At 39.0% G+C, this 21,413-nt stretch overlaps 1 protein-coding gene across 1 annotated transcript in view; it reads left to right on the forward strand.

The window, feature by feature from the left end:
- CUNH1orf87 (chromosome unknown C1orf87 homolog) overlaps positions 1-7,441 on the forward strand; it is a 59,660-nt gene extending 52,219 nt beyond the window's left edge. The window contains exons 11-12 of the mRNA XM_021161116.3: positions 2,355-2,559; positions 6,628-7,441. Coding sequence (XP_021016775.1) covers positions 2,355-2,559; positions 6,628-6,788 — 366 coding nt within the window. The 3' untranslated portion in view covers positions 6,789-7,441. The remainder of the gene's footprint in view (positions 1-2,354; positions 2,560-6,627) is intronic.
- Positions 7,442-21,413: the final 13,972 nt, after the last annotated feature.

Here is a 21,413-nt window from a genome sequence, read left to right on the forward strand (position 1 = left end):
AATAACTATCTCATATGACCTTGATAATATATCAATAACTACCTCTAGGGCACAAGATAATTAGACAAATACAGTAGTCAGTGAAAAGTGCCTTGATAGACAAATGGCTGAGAAAGAACAAATTCTTGCCCATTCTTGGCTATATGGACAGGCAGTACAGGAAGTAGGATATGAGATGGATCTTGAAAATTGTATAGGAGCCCAATCCTTCCAGGCATGAGCATCAAAAAGGGTTTATACAACTGAGAGAGTGATATTATAAAGAGATAAAGACAAAGAGCATCTTCGGTTGTCTAGCTTTATGTGCCTGGAGAGAAGACTGAAAGGGATAATCTGGAGAAATAAGTGTGATGGTTTGTATATCCTTGGACCAGGGAGTGGTACCATCTGAAGGTGTGGCCTTGTTAGAATAGGTGTGACCTGGTTGGAATGGGTGTGTCACTGTGGATGTGGGTATAAGATCCTCACCCTAGTTGCCTGGAAGTCAGTCTTCCACTAGCAGCCTTTGGATGAAGACATAGAACTCTCAGCTCCTCCTGCGCCATGCCTGCCTGGATACTGCCATGCTCCCACCTTGATGATAATGGACTGAACCTCTGAACCTGTAAGCCAGCCCCAATTAAATGTTGTTTTTTATAAGACTTGCCTTGGTCATGGTGTCTGTTCACAGCAGTAAAACCCTAACTAAGACAATAAGCAAAAAGAGCATTAACATCCCCTGAACAAGCAAGGAATTTAGACTTCTTCTGGTACAGAAAAGTAATATAGAGTATGTTAGTTACTTGTTCCTTTACTAAGCTTAATTTGGGTTCAAAGTCTCCAATTTCCCATCTTTAATTATCACAGAGACAGGAAGAATCCAAAGAAATTTAAAAAATAATGATTTTTAATGAAAATACCCATGCTTGCAAGTGCATCAAGTAAGATTTTTCTAAAGCTTTCACCTTTTCTGAAGTTGTCCAAAGCTCTAAAAAACTAAATAAATAAAAACCAAATAAAACATAAGAATCATCCCTGGTTTTCCATATAAAAAATTTCTCCTTGTTCCAAAATTAATTTTATCAAAGAGGAATTATTTTATATTCATCCCGAAAATCTACCAGTTGCTTGTCAACCATGTCAGAGCAATTTCACAGTGTTCTAGTATTTCAAGCAAAAAATTCTTCACATTCCCGGGAGCAACCTCATCCGTGTCTGTTACCCAGCTCATAGACAAGCTTCTTGTTACAGCTGCTCTTCTGCAGGAAGTTGGGGTGTTCACCACTTACACATGAAAAGTTTGACATATCAAAAAAGACTGCAAAGTTTCAGATATTTGAAATGTGGGGGAAGGGAATGCTCGTGGTACACATCATTTCATGGTAAGTGATGAACATTTTAGATTGCAAAGAACAGAACCAACTCTACTAGCTTAGTTATCTGGAGAAATTGGAAATTTTACTGTGTTAATTATGGACAGAAATGGAACATGAACTAAGCCAGAGTTAAACATGGGCCAGCTTTCCCATCTTTACTATGAGACATGTTCCCTTCACCCTCTCTGCTGGACAATAGGTATATTACTTTTGCTTTGGATGCCCAGTCCCAAATCACGTAAGTTGTTGCTTCTTCTTATAACCAGAAAAGAAAGAAGGCAAATTGCCCAAAAGATCAGAGCAGCACTGATCAGGACATAGATATTTATCCCTTCTACACATGAAAGGTGTCAGGATGCCTTACTTGACATCTCTGGGTCTAACTTGTCTATTTCATTGCAAAGGACCTTTCTTTTCCAGAGTAGGCATGGAATTAGAATACTGAAGTAAACTAAGCATCATTTCTATGCCCTGCTTATAATTTTGGGTCTAGTGTAAGGTCTGCCCAGTCTTATAAGTCTCTTGTTCTTTCTAAGCTTCCATTTCCTTTGTTAAATAACAATCAGAGAGACCCTTAGGTATTCTTTAAACTGTGCTCACAGGCCAAAAGTGGCACTATTATTGGGCTACTCATTCTTTCACCAAATCCACTGAAGAGGTCATGGCTTTTCACCTAATACTACTCCCTATAGATTCCTCTAGCACTCACAGAGTAGGACATCAGAATGCCACCCAGGTCCCAAGTCCTTTGCATGTATATACAAAACAGAAATTGAGATAAAAGTGATGTCATCACTCTTCTCAAAATAAACTTGCAATGTTTTCATTGAGTTAAAACTTGACAGGTAGAGCTACCAAATATGTAAGATTCCTCCTTGTTTTCCAAAGCCAGACTTTGTAATAAATCTTTCTGATGTGTGGCCTCAACTTTGGCCAAGAGTTTGGAGAAGCTCTGTGTAGTGAATGTGTGCCAGTAAGATGCTTATGTTATTTTGGTAGAAAATTCCAGAAGAAAATCTGCAGACAAAAAACCCTACCACTATGACTTCAGCTCCAGAAGACCCTGTGACCTTCTTTAAGAACAGGCCAGTCTCTCAGCCTGTTGAGCATCTGGCTGTGAAGAAGAATGGACAATCTGAGTTATGGATAGACAGGTTCAGAAAGCTGGAAAATGCCCTTTACCTGTGTGACCTGAGCAACACAGGTAAAGTATGAATTCCAAAAACCACCAACCCAGTTTTCTTTTTGTTCTAACTTAGTCTTGGCTTTTTTGTTCTAACCAAGCCAGGCTTGGTTTCATCCCATGGGCAAACAGTTCATTTTATCTATGAAATGGGTGTCTACAAAAATCAGAACACACCAAGATAACTCAAAGCAGAATTCCCTACAAGGTGACTGATAATGTCATTGTGTTTCCTATCCCTACCTCTACTCTTCCACCAGTTGAACACATGCTTCATTCTTTTAATTCCTATAACTCCCTTCTGTCCCCAAGATAAACTCCAAGCTACTTAGCAAGTCAAATTTGGTATCTGCTCACCTAAACTGCCCCTTCTAACAGTTTTCATTTTTAGCATTTTTTTTCACACAGTCATAATGAGTAATGGATCACTTGCTTTTCCTCAGGCACACCTTACTTTCCCATTTGTTTAAGTCTTCTGTCTTCCTTGTCTCCTTCTCCTCAATATTATTTGTACTGTAATCAAATCACTGTTCTCTGGGCTTTGAGGCAGATCTAGGTCAGACTTCCTCTGGTCTTGCCAGCATCCTTAATATCTATCATCATATTTGATACCATGAATTTTTTACTTGAAGGTTCATTGTTATCTTAGTAGTATTAGAGCAAATAAATGATTTCAAGTGTCTGAATACACTAATACAACATGCATGGGGACAAGTGCTCTTAGATTATGCTATGTGAGTATTTAGAGAAAGAAGAGTCCTTTTGTTAGATCAGCAAAGGCTTTATTAATATTAAAATAATTCCTAATGTTTGAGTGCTGGCATGTCCTACAAAGGCACCCATGTGAAAAGGGTAAGGTCTTTATTTCCTTTGTGTTCTTTTTCTTCTGTTTTGAATTTTAATACAATTTTAGTCCTCATGAAATACAATAGAGTAATACCTAAGATTTTGAATAAATATGGAAAAGGAATGAAAGGAAATTTAGAAAGACCTGAAATTATTAATTTAAGCTATCTGAATAATAAGATATTCACTAAAACAGTATTAATGACTCCAGAGCTGGGTTAGAGGCTAGACCAGGAAGAAATCCAGAAAGACTGAGCTTCTGCCCTCAAGGATAGACTTCTAGGTGAACCACAGAATAGCAGTAGTTAACAGCATTACAGAGGAAGGGTAAAGAGGTGATATGTAATAAAGTTTTATGATCGAAGGAAGAATTGAAAATTAAGTAGTCCAAAGGAAACACATAAGGTGCTTAGTTACTATTAAATATGAGAAAGGAGTTCTAATGGACCATGTCTTTAAAAAAATCTAGAAAGAATGAATTCTGGATAATTTTATTAAAAGAAATGGTAAATATTTGAGATGATATTAAATTATACAGAGTTTATTTTTATTGGAATATCACATGGTACTACATAAAATGTATCAATTAAAATTTGTAATATAAAACAAAACAAATATGAGAGAAGGCTTAGCGTGTAATGAGCTGAAGTACCAGAGACTGTATTGGGAGACAGAGCTGGAACTGAAGCATCATATGAAGAATGCTTTGGTGGCTTCATCAAGCCATTCTAAGTTGAAGCCATCTTCTCCAAATGTTAGGAATTGAGCTGACTCGTGACAGGGAAAAGGATAAACAGGACAGGCACAGAAGTATACATTTGCTCATTAGACACATGGTGGAGTTGAGCCTTAACTGTGATCCTGGGAGTTAGGATAAGGCATCCTTCTCTACCAAAATCCACAAAATACGTTCAAGCAGGAAGGTCATCATGAAAGCTGAGATAAATCATTTAGGGAAGATTTCTATGGTGAAGAAGAGAGATTAAAAGGTTATTGAAGTAACCCTGAGCCTCTATATACTAAGTGAAAGGAAAACCATTCCCAAATAACATGTTAAGTCATCATAATGTATCCTGGATCTTAAACCTAGTTGCTAAGAAACCCCAAAGATTTGGACCTTTCTAATAGGAATAAAACAGTCTGAGAAAACATGTAGTTTTTGTTGAATTTGGGGACAGATTCTGATGGCTTTGACATGCCTTTTTTTCATGCCCCCTTCACTGTTTATGCCTGTTTTCTCCGTTTCTATGAAGTTTGCTAGTTGCTCAACAGCCAAAGAATATATCAGCCAGATCTGGGAACATCTACAACTGTCTAATGGGAAAGAGGATTAGCTAAGGTCACGCTGTTTGTTCATTAGCCACAGTATTTCACAGACCATGAAGGCCTTTTCTAGATGTAGAGCTGACAACACCTGCTCTGCCCACAGATGACTCACTGTTCTTTATTATGTGCAAGGAGCTAAGTAGGCCAGTGCATTCCCTATCCAGGCTCCAGCAGACTATCCATCATCAAATCAGTGTTTCTGGGAACTTACTGGGCTTATTCTCTAATGGGGATTGTGAAGAAAATAGCCTCAAAGAGAAGGAACAAGGAATGACAAGTATTCTAAAGAAAGAAAGTGTCTGAAACGAATGGCTGAGTAAATGATATACTAAGAATTCACCCAATGAGCCAAAGTCTAAACAGAAAATATAAAGTCCAAAGGGGCAGAATGCCTTAAAAGACACGGGCTTAAACATTGTATTCTTTTCATTTCTAAATTCTCACATTGGCAAGACTGTCGGCTTAGGACCCTTCTTTGCAGAGGAAGAACTCAAGCTCAAAATGATGAGGTTCGCAGGAATTAGATCCATAATTCAAACCTAGATCTCCTAGACTCACTACATCTGCTACTAGAAGGAGAATGAGGTTTTTGCTTACTTTAGGTCAGAAGATATTGACTCTACTCCAGGGTCTTTATCAGTTGGTTTTTCATACTATTAAAGCTGTTCAGAATGATCTTCTGAAGAATAGTGCCTCTCACAATGACCTGCATCTTCCTTAATCAATTAGCAATCCAGACAATCCCCAAAGAAAGGCTTAAGGGCCAGCATGATCTGGATAATTCCTAACTCTGACTCTTCCAAGGAGATCTTAGGTTGTCTCTAGGTGGAAGTTAACTAATAAGGACACATGGGATGTAAATTACATCTTTTAAAAATGTCGGGACACTCTTTTGGCTGTTTATGACATAGATCTTCACAGTTCAAAGAACGAAATTAGCAGACTCTATGACTCACATTTAATCTCTTACCCTCATTTTATAATATGATAGAGTAGTTAACTTTGCAGTTAACTATTTAATTTAAATACTTTAAGCAAGTGATTGAACAACTCTAGAACTCAGTTTCTCCCTATGTGAAGTGGGTAATGACAAGAACAAAATGAATCAATATTATACAATGCTTGGGATGGAGTGTGAGGCATAGGCTATATTTGTAGGTAAATATTTGTTATTGTAAAGATTGTTTTATTTCAGTTAATCTTTTGCATAACTTACCTTCTCCATGGGTTGGAGAACTTCTATAGGCAAGAGATTGTTCCTCTGTGTTCCCAAGTGCAGCATCTAACATGTCTAAGCTCAAATTTCAGGCTTATAGAGCAGTTAGTGATCATTAGTGATGCTGCAATCTACACTTATAGTCCAGCTATTTTAACACCTAACCTCCATGTAGAAAGCATGCTGACATTGTTATCATCAAGACAGATGACATACGGTTGACAAAATGCTTGCTGTGGATCCACAGATCTATCACACAGGTTAGTTGAAGACAGTCACAGAAAATGTGTGTGAAGAAGTAACAGTTTAACTCTCACATGTTTGGGAATATTCATGGATACTTTGATAAGAAAATCCTGAATATTTAGGAACATGTTTAGCAAGCACACCATTTCTGTGAAAAAATTGCCTTTAAATTTAAGTATGTTTACAAAGAATAAACTTAATTCATGTTTTAAAACAAATGAGTGGTGTTATTAAGTCTATCTGCTTTGTTCTACACCAATGTCATCATCTTTGGTATGTAAGCCATATCTTAGTCTAAATATCTTAGTAAATATTAAGAATCTTAAAGTCATAAAACATTAGTGATTAACATATACCTACAAGTCATTCAAGTTAGCATATATCTTTTCTTTTGTCTCCCTTCTTTTTAAAAAAAAAAAGAATAATAAAAAAACTTTATCTACTCATTGTCACAGGAGTGCTGGAGCGGGAACGAGCCAGGCGGCTCATTCACAACTATAACCTCATTTACTGCTTGTCTCTGAGTCCCCGGAGAATCAACCAGGCCTTGCAAAGATACCGTTCTGGAGAAAACATAATCTTGGAGCCAGCACTTCAGTACTTAAAGGAGCTGTAAGAACAAGCACACACCAGGAGAGCAGCTGTCTCTCTCATTTCCCCTTTATGGGGACCTGTGCTTCTCCTCAGTTTGAGGTCTGGGCAGAGATGTTGTCAGAGCTGAGATGTTCTAGCCAGTTTTGACCAGGACTTGGCTGTGGTAAAGAACAGTTCACAGTGATCAGAGAGATGTAGCTTCTGACATAAGACTCTAAACATTCAAAGTGCTATTCTGTCCTTTTAGTGCTTATTATCAATGTGTCTGATGTTTATTTTCTACCTTTCTAACAAACTGTTTTTGAAAAAAAAAATGTGTTCATGTGTCTAAATGCATTTGTAATGTTAATAACTCTCCAGAATGTCTGGGTTTAGTTTTAAGACAAGGTATACACATATAGTCCAGACAGGCCTTCCGCTCATAATCTTACTGCCTCAGAATATTAAGGGCTTTAATACATAATTTCCTATGTAGGTAATAGGTCACATACTAGCCTCTATTCTAGGAATGATTTTGACTATATGAAAAATAAAAGGCATGCTGAGCATACCCTTAAATCCCAGCACTCAGGAGGCAGAGGCAGGTGGACCTCTGTGTTCAAGGCCAGCCTGATCTACTGAGTGAGTTCTAGGACAGCCAGGGATATACAGAGAAAACCTGTCCCAAACAAAACAAAACAACAAAACAAAACAAAACAAAACAAAACAAAACAAAAAACTGAAATAAAAGTTTTGACACTGTCTTAACAGTTAGCAGAACAATAATTTAAAGTTTGAGGTTTTTTTATGTAAGTTTAGCAACTCTTCCAGGGCAAAACTAGCCAATGTGAGCAGTTTCTCCAGAGATATTTCCCAGAGTCCCCAAGAGAAGTTTCAAGGGAGGATAACTGGAATTACACTTTGGAAGTCCTCTGCTCTCTCCAGGCAGGAAAATTTGGTAGTTTTCACCAACCATGTAGTTCTGTCTTTAACATGTTCTCTGTCTCTCCAGCTCTTGTTTTCCAAGCAGCACAGAGATAGCCATAAGTTCAACTGAAGAACCTGGTCCTCAAGCGTCAGAGATAAGATGTTACCAGGACCAGTACTAATGAAACTTAAACTGGATGCTGAGCTTGAATGGTATGAGAGATAAGATGAATGAGGTCATGCCAGGCAACAATCAAAGAAAACTTCTGAGTATATCATACTGTCCATTTTATAGTGTGATATGTCATGACAACATCTCATAAACAAACATTCAAGAACAAAAACAAAACCACCTAGATCCACAAAAATAAACTTAAATTTTAACTAACTTAACTTGTAGAACTACTAAACTTCCCAGACATGACTTTCCCCTTCTGACAATGAACCAAGAAAATGAAGGTTTCAGGGTTCATGGTTCAATACAACTACCAAGTACCAGGAACTTGGCACTATTCCCCCAACTTTGACATCTCGGTAAGATATTTCACAGATGAGCAAACAGGCTCAGAAAATAGAGAGTAAGAAAACTATGAAAGTGCTAGTTATTTGTCAGTGGGAGGTAACTTTGTGTGGAACCATGATCATCTATACCCTTTATCTCTGGGCAGGTGGACTAGAGGGGCTGCTGGGGCAGAGGGAACGATAAACCTAATTTGAGATTAATGAACTCAGTCATAATCTTCACCAGCAAGGATTCTGCCATGTTTAGGCTTTTCTCTCCAATGTCCAATCGAGTTCTTGATCCAGGGGTCTTAGTTACCACCAGATGTGATCGGGCAGGGCTTATTTATAGACACTGCGTTGTCACAGGTGCTCTCAGAGCTTTGTGTCTGTAACCAGTGTTTCCATTTGTTTTAGCTGAACGGATATTTCTTTAGGGAGGAGAACCATGGCCAGATCATAACCTGCTTTCTACACTCACCATCCATATTACACCAAGAATAGAAAAGGAACAGGCTCTAAGACAGCTAAAATCCATTCACTATTCAGGAGATTTGGCAGGGGCTTCATCTCCCTGAACTTCAGTTTCTTTATCTATAAGAAGGAAGTAATTGGACTTCTTTGTAAGAGTGTGATAAACGCTGGAAGCGATGCCAGTTTTACAACTCTTTGCATGCAGGAGACATAAAGTCTCAGGAAACCTAAAACAAAACAAAACAACAACAAAACAAACAAAAAAACAAACCGGAGAATCAGGCCATTACCACATGGAAACAAGTTTTGAGATATATTTTGTTCTTCTAGGTCCAAGTAACAATTTCTTTTGAATCATTCACAGCTTTACCCCAAGATTGTGTGTGTGTGTGTGTGTGTGTGTGTGTGTGTGTGTGTGTGTGTGTATGTGTGTGTGTGTGTATGTATGTATTTGTTTGTATGTATGTGTGTATGTTTGTCTGTGTATATGAGTATGTATGTGTGTATATGCATGTGTGTGTTCGTGGTGTGCATGTTTTTCTGTGTGTATATGCATGTGTGTGTTTGTGGTGTGCATGTTTGTGTGTTTGTGTGAGTGCACGTATGTGTGTCTATATGTGTAGTGTGTATGTGTGTATATACTTGTACATGTGTGTATGTGTGTCTTTGTGTTACTTGTTTTGAAATAAAGGGAGAAAAAAGTGGGAGAGTATGGGGAAAGATGGATCAGTGAGGAATTACAGAAAGAATTGTGGCAAATATGATCAAAATATGTTGTATAAAATTCTCAAAGAATTAATAAAGTGTACATTATTTTTAAAAGAACAATAAAACAGTTTTTATTTATAACTATGATGGTATCATAGAGATTACTTTGAGGGATTTATGCCTTACAGGAGAGGTATTGGGCTCAAATTCCAAATGACAAGGGGAAATGGGAACTTATAACCAATGGTCAACAAAGCAGGGGGTGAATACATGGACAATCACAAAGAGGCCTCAGAAGTGGGGCTGAAGGTTCTAAATTAGGGTCAGGCTTCACAAAGTCAGACTACATGGTCACAGGATGGTTAGAATTTAGGCAAGGGGGGAATCTTGGTTTGGAGGTTGTCTTTATGCTTGTCTGTCTGCTTATATATATATCATGAGAGTATACTCATTACTTTTGTATGAGTAAAAATTAAGGAAATAAATTTAAATCCATAGAGAAGATTATTTATTAAGGTAACAATGTGACAGTAGAGGTTATAGGAGGTCTGCTATGAAGCTAACAAATTGACATAAATAGTAATATGCTATGATGTCATTACACTTCAAAATGTCATTGTGGCATTTGTTGTTTTTTATTATTTTCAGATAGTGGCTTATTGAATACTCACTATGTGCCACTGTGGAATTCTAATAAAGATAGAGAAATAAAGACCAGTGTCTGTTGATTGATAAGCTTCCTGGAGTAGGACCTTCCTAAGTGGGTGAGAGTATGCAGTAAGCTTTTTAGAGATGATGCAGTGGTGTGTTTGTGTGTGTGTGTGTGTGTGTGTGTGTGTGTGTGTGTGTGTGTGTGAGAGAGAGAGAGAGAGAGAGAGAGAGAGAGAGAGAGAGAGAGAGAGAGAGAGAGAGCATGCCCTAACTTTCCAAGGATCACAAACTTTAAAGATGGAGAGTATAAAGGATAGAGGCATTTTCTCAGCTGGATCAGACTCTCTCATACCATATAGCCTTGAGAAATTCACTTTTTACTAGAGCAACACAATTCCATTCATATTGAAGGAGATATTGCATCAATAGCTTAGCAGTGTATCTTGAATGCCACAGAGAAATACCACAGAGGAAACAAGTATCCTCTATTTTTATTCAATTCTTCCCTTCACAACAGGCCTAATTATTAGGGTTTTTTTTCCAGATATTGAAACTAGCATTTGGATCATTTTCACAGTGCTTTCCTGGTCAGCAGAAACTGCCTTTTACATTATCCTTCCACCTGTAATTGCTTCTCTTACTTTACAAAATAGGTTGGCATTACTATGCCCATTCTACTGTTGAGAAAACTGAAGCTCAGGGTACTACTGAAATCACTTTGGTTCTAACAGGCCTAGTGAGAGTGACTGAGCCAGGAGTGAAAAACTGTTGTGTAAATTCCAAGTCCAGCAATGCTATGTAGGCCACACTGGCAGCAAACAACTAGTACAACACCCCTGTATGAATGGCCTGATTGTCCAGCAAGACTGGCAGCAAATCCAAGCATAGCCTCTTCTACTTTGTCATCACCAAATGCCCAGATCCTTCACCATGTGGGTCACTGGTGAACACCTACTGAATGGAGCCCACACATGAACATTAGCAAACCCCAGCTGCTTTCTCTCAGCTCCATACCCCTCTGAGCCAGTAACAAAGCATTCTCAGCCACCTGGGGGTGGTATGTTCACAGACACAAAAGCATAACTAAAGTGATAAAATAGTCCAGAGTTTGCTAAGTGTTTTCTAACTTGAAGAATTTCCCAAGATCATTAAGAGGAACAATAAGGATGGGGGTGATACTCTAATTGGGATCAGAAACTGGAGAGCTTTGGTGCCATCTAGGGAACTGTGAAGTTCTGGAAACAAGTGTGTGCCTTTCTTTTCTCCCTCTTCTCTCTGTCTTTATGAGCCTTTCAGATACAGTTCCAATGCTCCTTAGCAACAAAGGCGGGCTTCCCAGAGCTGGGTGACTCAGGAATGCCAGCCCTTTCCCTCATTAGCATTGAGGGGCCTCATCTGCCTGCGCAGTTGGCCAGAAACCATGCAAAAGGCAAAGTGGTTTGGGGAGGGCCCAGCATTTACCACGGCTTGTTGGAAAGTGGGAAACTGCCTCAAAAGTTTCCAAACAAAAGGCATCAATATTATTTGTGGAGCCATCAGGCTGCCTGGGACACAATATGGCTCTGGCTTGGCCACATGCTCCCGCCCCAGGTTCTGAGCAAAGATTCCAGGCCTTCCCACATCACATCTTGGCCTTGGATCTTTACACAGTGCCTTGTTTCCCTCCCCCCTTCTGTTTTGTTGCTCTTCAGACTCAGTTTTTCCAAAATGGACAATGGGTAGACTCCAACTGGTAGTGGGGTTGCCCAGAGGAGGGCAGTTGACAAAGGGTAAATGGTCAGATGGTAGGACAATCACTAGCAGATGGTGCTTCTGAGGATAGAGTCCAGGAAAATTCATAGGCAGATTGAGCTCTGACAAAGGCCAAGGGAGATTTATCTTGTAAAGAGCAATTGGCACTTGGTACCAATCCCTAAAGCCCACACACTACTATCCCACACAGTTTTCTGTTCTTGCAAAGGGAGATTTAGACTGAGAATCTGTCTCATCAGAATTCCAAAGTTCTGGTTAGTTAGCCAATCCCCAGAAGATTATAACTGAAGCTCATTTTCTGCTTTCAAGGAGCCAGCTCTAAGCAAAGATTCCTTGGGCTTAGACAACTTCTGAGACTCTTCACTATGTGTCCTCTCAGACAAGTCCAATTTGTTCTTCCAAAATCCATCTATCTTTTCCCTGTGGACATTGAGAACATAGATTGATGACTCTGTTACCCTGTGCCTGGCCTTTATTGGCAGAAAAGAAGGGATAGGAGGAAGGGAAATGGGAATCTTGCTTCTCTCCTACAGTATTGACTCAAGTTCAGGAGGGAGGGTCAAAATGCAAAGGGAGCTAGAGAAAGTCATATATAAATCAATGCATTAGGTTACCAGGGCTTCTATTATATTTTTTTTTAAAAATTGAGAATTTCATATATGAATACTGTTTATATTCTTTCTATCACTCTCTCCTTCCCCTACAAATCTTCTCATGCCCCTCAATCCCTTTCTAATTATTGGCCTCTACTGCTATATAAGCCTTCATATAAACTTGCATACATACATACATTCATGCATACATACATACATGTGCATTCACACACACACCCCAACTACAAACTGATTCAATTTAGTATTGCTTCTATTACATGTGCTTAGGGCTGACAATTTGAGATTGGATAACTTGCCTGGTCTGGCCTCAGTGAGAGAAGATGCACCTAACCCTCAAAAAACTTGAGGCCCCAGGGATTGGGGAGGCCTAGAGGGGTAGGATGTGGGGTAGGGTAGGATAATCCTTTTGGAGACAGGTGGGAAGAGGAATAAGATGAGGAATTGTTCAAGGGCAGACTAGGAGGAGGATAATGACTAGACTGTTAAAAAAAGATTAAAGATAAGTGTGTGTGTGTGTGTGTGTGTGTGTGTGTGTGTGTGTGTGTGTGAGAGAGAGAGAGAGAGAGAGAGAGAGAGAGAGAGAGAGAGAGAGAGAGAGAGAGAGAGAGAAGTTACTCTCTCTCAGCAGTCACTGGCTGCTTGTAGTTCTTTAAACTTTCATCCATGCTGACTGGTGTGGTCATTATGCAGGTCTTATTTAAGCAATTATACTATTTGTTGAGATCATTTTTTGGTGCAATTTCTCCACCATGTCTAGAAGATATTGTCCTTTATTAAAGATTTTTTGTTCATTAATTGCTCAGATGACCTGTCTATTAAAGAAAATTGGGCACTGAAATCACCTACAAATAATGGGTTGATATTAATCATGCTCCTCACAATTCTGTTTCAAATTTTTGGCTTCTATTTTATATATATATATACACATACATATGCATTTGCGCACACACACACATACACACACACCTCATTTTAAATCCAGCACTATGATTTTACAAAATTAGGTCCACTAGAATTTGGTGCATATACCGTTAGAAAGTACCATCTTGTTGGGGTGGTTCTGATGCTAAGGCTCTGTTGCCCGGTTGGTTCTTGTTCTATCAGTAAAGAAGACATGGGATAATTGCTGGGTGGAAGAAATAGGCAGGATCTCCAGGTCTGCACAGGCAAGAGGCAGATGCAGGAGAGATAGGAGGAAAAGTTTGCCATGCTTCAGAGAGAGAAAAGCCAAGCATCTATGTGAGATCTCAGGTGAAGTGTCCATAGGCCACTTCTACAGGTGGGCAGTTAGGAGTGTTTGTCTAGCTGGGATTTTCTGTAGCTGAGCAACTAAAGTTGAGGGTGTATGGAGATGTGCTAAGAGTATTGAGAAGAACAAATTTCTCCAGGTGAGAGATAAGTAGCACCCAGAAATTGTGCCAAAAAGGCAAGTTGAAATTGAACAACTGTGTGTGTCTGTGTTCTTCATCTGAAGATCCAATATTCTCTGGGCAGGGGCTGGTAGTATAGTCTGTTCCCAGTGGAGTAGCAAAAGCTATACGCAGCAACATCTTTTTGGTTAACTATTCTCCTGATTAGGATAAAGTAGGTTCCCACCTTCTCTGATTAGTTTTCTTTTGAAGTGTATGTTGACAGATATTAAGATAGTGATGCCTGCTTGTATATTGGTTCCATTTGATTGGAATACTTTTGTCCATGTTATTTTCTATGGCCATGTATGTATTTTAAATTAAGATGTATTTCTCACACAAAGCAGATATATGTATTTTTTCTTCATCCATTTAGTCAGCCCATGTCTTTCTTTTTATTGAAGATTAAGATCCATTCAACAGGAGAAAAATCATTCCTGCTACTGGGCACTTAAACAAATACCCATGAGCAATGAAATCAAGGATCTTGGAAGAAAACCTGTAACTACTGTCTTGTTAAAACAGCATAATCTCTAAGTATATTTTACATACTTATCCTTAGACCCAGTGAAAAATATAATTAGTCTTTGGCTCTCATAAAAGGAATTTCTCTTTACAGCAAACAATGACCATTGAAGAAAACTGCAATCAATCAAAATGCATAGTTATGATTATATCTCCAGCATGACTGCCCCACTTAAGGCTCAGCGATTATTGGGGAAGAGCAGGCAAAATCACTGTAATAGCTAGAAGATCAGGGACTTTTCTGTGAGACTGTGTCTCCTCGGAATGTCTGATCTCCATCCATAAGTTTTTCCCAACATGTCTGCCTAAATAAAACAGGGACAACAAGAGGAGACATATTTATGTGAATACCAAGAGGCTTCAACAGGATACAAAGAACTATAAGCAAGTAAGGCATACTGCAAGGGGGAAAATATTCTTCCTCAGGGTATAGCACACCAATTTTCTATCCAATACCAATTGTTGGAAAACAAAAAAAATCACCAAAATATATAAACAAGTAACTTCAAGCAGACTGAAGATGTTGCATTTGTTTATTTAGAAGCATAGTTTTATTTAGGAATTTAGGAGTTTCTCTCTCTCTCTCTCTCTCTCTCTCTCTCTCTCTCTCTCTCTCTCTCTCTCTCTCTCTCTGTCGTGTGTGTGTGTGTGTGTGTGTGTGTGAGAGAGAGAGAGAGAGAGGAGAGAGAAATATAGATAAAAAGGAGACTATGAATTTGAAAAAGAGCAAGGAAACGGGGATATGGAAGGGTTTGGAGGGAGGAAAATAAGGAGGAACTGTAATTATATTCTAATCTCACAAAATAAAAATATTAAAAAGATTTGTCTTTGATATTTTTGTGTATGTGTGTCTATGCCTGTGTCATATGTACTGCATTTACATGTTTGTAGAGATGAAAGAGAGCCTCAGATCCTATGAAGCTACAAGTGGCCATGAGCTGTCCAATGTGCCTCTGGAGGGGCAATTAGCCATCTTCCTAATCTTTGCTAGGTCTTCTTTAGCTAAATACTTCAATTTGGGAGGTTTAAGGGGAAGTGGAATGCTTCATAGACTGGAGGCTAGAATTTCCAAGCTGAGACATGGAGGCTAGAAGTCCTAGAAAGCTAGAATTGAAGTCTGGCAAGGCTAGTTCTGTCTGAAGCCTAGAAGGCTTTGCTTTATGTCACTTTATAGCTTTGCCTAGTTTGGTAATATTTCTTGGCAGGCCTTGGATTTTAGGAGCATAATATTGGTCTCTGACTTAATTTTCCCATGATATTTTCCTTGCTTGCATGTCCATCTCTGTGTACAAGTACCCCTTTTTTGAAGCACATGTCACATTAAATAAATGTGTAGAGGTTAGGACTCTATCTGGTCTTTTATTCTGCACTTGATTCCAATTATAGCAAGAACATAATTGATTGTGTTGGTGAGATAAGCCCCTTTTTAGACTTATTCTGGGAAAAGCAGGCACAATTGAAGGAAAGGATGTCACCAATGGAATGGATCAGTGGGTGTTTCCTGAAGGAGAAAGCACTTATACTCAGCAGAACCACTGAGTTGGATTTTTCCAGGTAAGTGAAGAAAGATAACCTTTGCCCCCCAAAGAAAAACATGCATAAAAAGACCAAATAGTATGAGTGAATTTGTGGTTATTGGAGGAAAGTCTACAAACTCAAATTTACTAAACCAGCACTGTTACAAACAACAAGTTATAAACACTCATCCTTATATCCACAGATAAGTGTAGCCATCAGATATCATCAAGAAAACTTCTCTTTGTAACAGGCTGAGACCACTATGACCAAAACCAAACAAAATAAATTTGAACTCAGTCTCAATGGACATATCTCGAAAACAATTACACACCTACATCTTAGGGAACATTGGAGAAGAGGAGGTAGAAAGATAGTAAAGCCAGGGTACCAGGGAGTTTTGTAAGAGATGGTGTGTCCTAGTAACATCAGAGATTATACACATAAATGCTCACCAATATGAGTAAGTATGAGCTGAACAAGGAGGACACCAACAAGCATGACAGAGTTGATAGGGAAAAAGTCATGTGGTCTCAACTCCACATCAATAACTATGGGCAACTGAGGAAGGCTGGAAACAGGACCTCCCCAGGGAAGAGCACACTAACTTTTTGTCCAGTGACAAATGGTCAGCCATGAAAACCTATATATAAGTAATATTGTGTAGGCTGATGAGGTTATATTTAGGAATATATCAGTATATACATATATACATGCAATAACAATTAGTTTAAAAAGAGGCCATGGATTTGAAGAACAGAGAAGGGTGTATGGGAGAGTTTGCAGGGAGACAAAATGCTATAATTACATTAGTCTCACTAACAAAGCATATATGCTGTCCTTTCTGATGTCTGTCAAGACACACTGTCCACTTTCACTGACATACAAACACTCTCTGTAGCATATCCTCCTCTGTGTCTGAGGAATGAACTAGAGAATCCATATTCCATCATGAGTACTATGCTCCAGAGACTACTGACACAGGGTTGGGGTTGGATAATCTTAGACATTTATGAACTTGGAAATGGAAATTCCCTTTTGTGAGAAGAATGTGACCTTGCTGATGTTGGTGAGCAGTCCCACGGGACCTTCTGATGCTCTATCCACAAAAGATAAGAATTCTGGGTCCCTCTTGGCAATATTATCAAAATAGATATTATTTAAAGTTTGTTTCCTTCCCATGGGGGATGATACTTTTTTTCCCCATTGATCAGATGTGACCTATGAGTCATGACTTTCTCCTCAGGAAGATAAATATGAACTCCATTCTGCTTAACTAAATCTCATACTATCATCAGTAAGTAAGGAATTCTCAGTTAAATCCCAACAATTCTTATTTCCTAAGAATTGGGCAAGGCCCTGTAGGAAATCCTATTCAAGGTGAAGTTCCAGTTCTCCTAGTCTTCCAAGTTCCATACTGTATACATTGATTCATTTGCTGTAAAGTTTCTAGGTCCACAATCAGGCTGTGACCTGGGCAATACTAAATAAACACTGTTGCAGAAACAAAAGTAAGTTTCATAAACTCAGTACAATCTAAACAGCTAAAGTTACTACCAAGTGTAGCTTCATTCTGCCTGGGTCATCTTGTATAAATCAGCACTTCACTGGGTTCCTCTGTTTCTGCTTTATCTATCAGTGTTAGTCCATATTCACTTCCAGGCACAGAAATACATAGCCGCTTCCTAAAGGGATTACATCTGTTTGTAGATGTTATTCATGCCATCTTCCTTGCAACACCTTTTCCTCTCCTTGGTTAAAAAGTTGAACTCCTTTTCATCTTGCAATATCTATACTACATCTCTTATCTTTATAAAACTTTCTATAACCCCATCACTAGCCTCCATTTTTACCCTCCTATGTGTAAAGCATGGTACAAACCAGTCTAGTGTTTTGTTCATTTTAATTTCCCATCAGGGATGGCCTTGGTGAACATCTGCCCTTTACTCAGCATGGAACTCCACCCTTATTTCTATATCTAAGAAAAAAGAAGAAAATTACAGAAAACCAGATAAAGAGACTCTGCTCTTTAAGTACTAGACATATTGTGGGGTGTGGGTGGGGTGGGGGTGGGATAGAAGAAGTCATGGGGAGACAAGTTTTGATTGAACATAAAGAAAACCACATTAACAGTCAGAACAGTTGCATGAATGAACTTGGCTGCAAATATGATTGGTAGCTTGATTCCCTAGGAAGCAGTGGTCCGAAGAACTGTCTGTATACAAAAGATAGGTGGTGGTTTCTAAACAGTAGACATTATGGATTACAGACAATTTGTTTATGAAGAATCTGAATGACTGTCAAGTTCTGACCACCTTAGCACCACAGCAGAAAAGAGAAGAGGAACTTTGAACGTTGATGCTCTATTACAGTCACCTTCATACTTGACAACACAGCAAAAACCAGGTGTTTTAAGGAGTAGAAGTTCTCATGTAGCTGGAGGCTGACTATTTCTCAGTTAAATCCCAACATTGCCCAGTGCACAGCAGGAGCTCCCTGAGCCTAGGGTATCACATTGTACTCTGAAAGCCAGAGATTTAGGATAGTGTACCTCATGTACCCTGAAAGATCTGTTTGTAACCAATCAGTGTGGTAAGCTGAGTAGTATCTACTGAATGTTTGAAGTGTGCCCATGACCTTGGAACAATAAATAAAAATGGGCCAAAGTAGGTAGGACACAAGGATAATGATGGCCATTTGCAGGTGAGGATAATGAGGCTCAGAGAAGTTCTGTGTCATTGCTAAAAGCACCAGAAAAATAAGAAACAGAGATGATCCTCAGATTCCTTCTCTACAACTCCTTTTATTTTATTTTTCACTTCTACACAGTTTTTTATTGTCATCCTCATTAAACTTGATAGCTTTATTGTACCCTATTATCTAGTTTATCAGGTTTTGCCTGATATAATAATATAATATAATAGAATAATATCAGGCAAAACCTGCCTGGCAGGATGCAAGGAATGTTCGTCTCCTACCACATTCAGCTTCTGAGATTTGTTACCTGTTACCTCATGCCAGGGCTCACTGAATCTAAGGGTAAGAGAAGGACACTCAAGATTGGATACATGTTATGGGCCTAGAATTTCTAGTTTATAAAAGGCATGGTTAGGCTCTAAAAAGCAGACTTATCATGAATTATGTACAGGGGTTCCCAGCTGTGGAACATGTGGTTACTCCCATCCGGAGCTGCTCTGGAGTGATTAGTAATGTCTTAAAAGTACCTTCCTTCTGAAGCATCTACCTCTTCTGTCAGGGGATAAAAAAGAGCTCAGCCTGTATATTTCACATTTTACTATTTAATAACTATTGGCATGTTGCCTACAATATAGCAGGCATCAGTGAAAATTTGAATAGGTTTCCAAAGTTCTGTGCAGACCTCTTTTGAAATGTTCTTTCCCTCATCTTGATTTTCTTGTGTTTTGCAAATTGTATCTTGGGTATTCTATGTTTCTGGGCTAATATCCACTTATCAGTGAGTGCATATCAAGTGACTTCTTTTGTGATTGGGTTACCTCACTCAGGATGATATCCTCCAGGTCCATCCATTTGCCCAAGAATTTCATAAATTCATTCTTTTTAATAGCTGAGTAGTACTCCATTGTGCAAATGTACCACATTTTCTGTATCCATTCCCCTGTTGAGGGGCATCTGGATTCTTTCCAGCTTCTGGCTATTATAAATAAGGCTGCTATGAACATAGTGGAGCATATGTCCTTATTACCAGTTGGAACATCTTCTGGATATATGCCTAGGAGAGGTATTGTTGGATCCAATATGTGGATACTTCATTCCTCCTTAGAATAGGGAACAAAATACCCATGGAAGGAGTTACAGAGACAAAGTTTGGAGCTAAGACGAAATGATGAACCATCCAGAGACCTGGGGATCCATCCCATAATCAGTCACCAAATGCAGACACTATTGCATATGCCAGCAAGATTTTGCTGAAAGGACCCTGATATAGCTGTCCCTTGTGAGGCTAGGCCAATGTCTGCAAATACAGAAGTAGATGCTCACAGTCACGTATTGGATGGAACACGGGGCCCCCAATGGAGGAGCTAGAGAAAGTACCCAAGGAACTGAAGGGATCTGCAACCCTATAGGTAGAGCAACATTATGAACTAACCAGTACCCTCCAGAGCTTGTGTCTCTAGCTGCATATATAACAGAAGATGACCTAGTCGGCCATCATTGGGAAGAGAGTCCCCTTGGACTTGCAAACTTTATATGCCTCAGTACAGGGGAACGCCAGGGCCAAGAAGTGGGAGTTGTTGGGTAGGAGAGCAGGGCGGCAGTGACGGGGAGTGTATAGGGGACTTTCGGGATAGCCTTTGAAATGTAAATAAAGAAAATATCTAATAAAAAAATTGAAGAAAAGAAAAAAGAAAAGAAAAGAAGAGAAAAGAAAAGAAAAGAAATGCTCTTTCCCAAACACCACTGATTACATTGGACATTTAACCACTACTTATCCTTATCTAGAGTTAGCCTGTTGGTAACTTTGCCCTCTGGTACTTAGAGAGTAAAAATTTTTGCGTCCACTCTTACCCCCTAGCCAAGACCACGATATCCCTCAATATTTTTCAGATTCCCAATGAGGCATTAGTAACTACTCCTATCAAAATATATTAGCCATTTTTTTTAAATCTAAGGCCATCACAACTGCTACAGACAACACACCTTATGGATGCTTTAGAAGAAAGCATTTGTCACTGTTCTTCATCTATCTGTTCCTCCATTCACTCATTAGTTTAGAAAATACAATTTGTGTCATGCTGGAATCCTTGCATATAGCAATAATTAAGACAGAGCGTACAGGCTTCACTGCAATTGGATGTTGACCCTGTTCGGTGCAACAGAATGTTATGTTAATAACATGTGAAAGAATGCCAGGAAGATCAACTAGAGCACAGTAACAGGAGCATGGCTGCTGTCAGAGAATGTTTCCTAGAGAATGACCACACCAAGGTGAAGCAATGGGAAGCAAATGGCCAGAGTGCATCAGATGAGGCCCATGGATAACAGAGGGCAACATAAGTAAGAGAAGTATAATTTCTGAGTGAGAGATTTGTTCTCTACTCTGGAAATGCAATTGCTTGCAAACACAAATGATGACTCAGGCAAAAGATAAGGCTACAAAGCCAGGGGAAGTAGGGCCAGATCCAACAAACTGAATATCCTTTAAGATGTCAGCCCTATCAACAGCACAGGGCTATCATGTAGTAGACTAGGGTTTTGATTTCCACTTGTGGTAACAAGTCAGAAAACAAAGAGGAGGGAAAGTCCATTTCTTACAATTTGCACAATCTAGAGATATCAATGTCATTGAATTTTATATTCTTCTTCAAGAAAGTCACCTTTAAGCAACTAACAGATATTAGGCATGGAAATTAACACACATAGCAGCCAATGCTAAACAGGTCTTCTAATGGTAACTGTGTTTTGCAATGTTCATGTTCAGTAATAACTCAGTCACAAAGAGCAGTGTCTTTCATAGGAAGGGCATGAAGGATAATACCATCAGGAAAAATAGCTTCAAGGGAATGGTTGTCATACACTGAGTAAATAATTTATGTGTTTGGACCATTTTTA

The sequence above is a fragment of the Mus caroli genome, unplaced genomic scaffold (assembly GCF_978045245.1).
Source record: "Mus caroli unplaced genomic scaffold, Mus_caroli_1 scaffold_6, whole genome shotgun sequence".
Lineage (NCBI taxonomy): Eukaryota > Metazoa > Chordata > Mammalia > Rodentia > Muridae > Mus > Mus caroli.